Source organism: Argentina silus (assembly GCF_951799395.1).
Source record: "Argentina silus genome assembly, chromosome: 2".
Classification (NCBI taxonomy): domain Eukaryota; kingdom Metazoa; phylum Chordata; class Actinopteri; order Argentiniformes; family Argentinidae; genus Argentina; species Argentina silus.
In genome coordinates, this window is record NC_139656.1 from 5,907,110 (window position 1) to 5,908,106 (window position 997).

Sequence of the window (997 nt, forward strand, 5' to 3'; positions counted from 1 at the left end):
TCTCTCTCTCTCTCTCTCTCTCTCACACACACACACACACACCTGCGATCCCGTGTTAACGGCAACGCAGCTTCGCGGGCGCAGCTTAAAAATAATGCCCGCAAATGACCAGTGAGTCTCTCCATGCACCCCACACATTCGCCCTTGCCATCTCAACATAAGCTGCCTGTACACACACTCTCTCTCACACCACACACACACACACACACACACACACACACACACACACACACACACACACACACACACACACAACACACACACACACACACACACACACACACACACACACACACACACACACACACACACAGTGTGTACAAGCATAGTTCGCCCTGAAGCATAGTCTGCTCCAGTACAAGTTGGATCAGCCCTTACCTTTTAGAAGGATCCCGTAAATACTGTAGAGGGTCAGAACTAAATGATGCTTGAGAATCATCCTGTCTTCTCCGTTGCTCTTTCTCTCTCTTTCCTTCTCCGCTCTAGTTTCTCCTCTCCTTTTCCCCCGGATGGTTTTGTTATCCAGGTAGGACTATGTGTTGATGATGTGTGATCAGTTAAATTATCCTCCTTGCGCAACCGACCGGTAGTTCAATAGCCTTTTCTTTTCTTCCTCGCCTGTTATAGTCCCGTTGATGTCCGGGAATCCACGCGCTTAGAGGCTACTGTAGCTGTGAGAATAAGCTCTGGCGTCCTCTGGTAATAAGGAGATGATGCTGCTGCTACCGGGCTCTGCTCTGCCTTCGCGCACAGAATCGCCAAAGTGCAGCTTGGAACTCTGGAGCACGAGCGAGTGTGCGAGTCCCGCCCACACAGCTTTGACAGACCTGAGTGCTTAACCAATCATGCTGCCCAGATTTATGCGAGGAAACGGGGGGGGGTTTACTGTTTGCCGAATGACTCCGTTTACCGAGAGGGAAGAACTCCGCGGTGGGAAGAGAGCACTGGCTCCGTGGGGCAGAGCAGGGACACATAACGACTTTGTTTACTGTCCTAC

General features: G+C 51.1%; 1 protein-coding gene across 1 annotated transcript in view; it reads right to left on the reverse strand.

Annotated features, from left to right (window-relative positions):
* The window catches only part of cadm2a (cell adhesion molecule 2a), a 206,879-nt gene extending 206,200 nt beyond the window's left edge, over nt 1–679 (reverse strand). Inside the window, exon 1 of the mRNA XM_083696211.1 lies at nt 379–679. Coding sequence (XP_083552337.1) covers nt 379–439 — 61 coding nt within the window. The 5' untranslated portion in view covers nt 440–679. The remainder of the gene's footprint in view (nt 1–378) is intronic.
* Nucleotides 680–997: the final 318 nt, after the last annotated feature.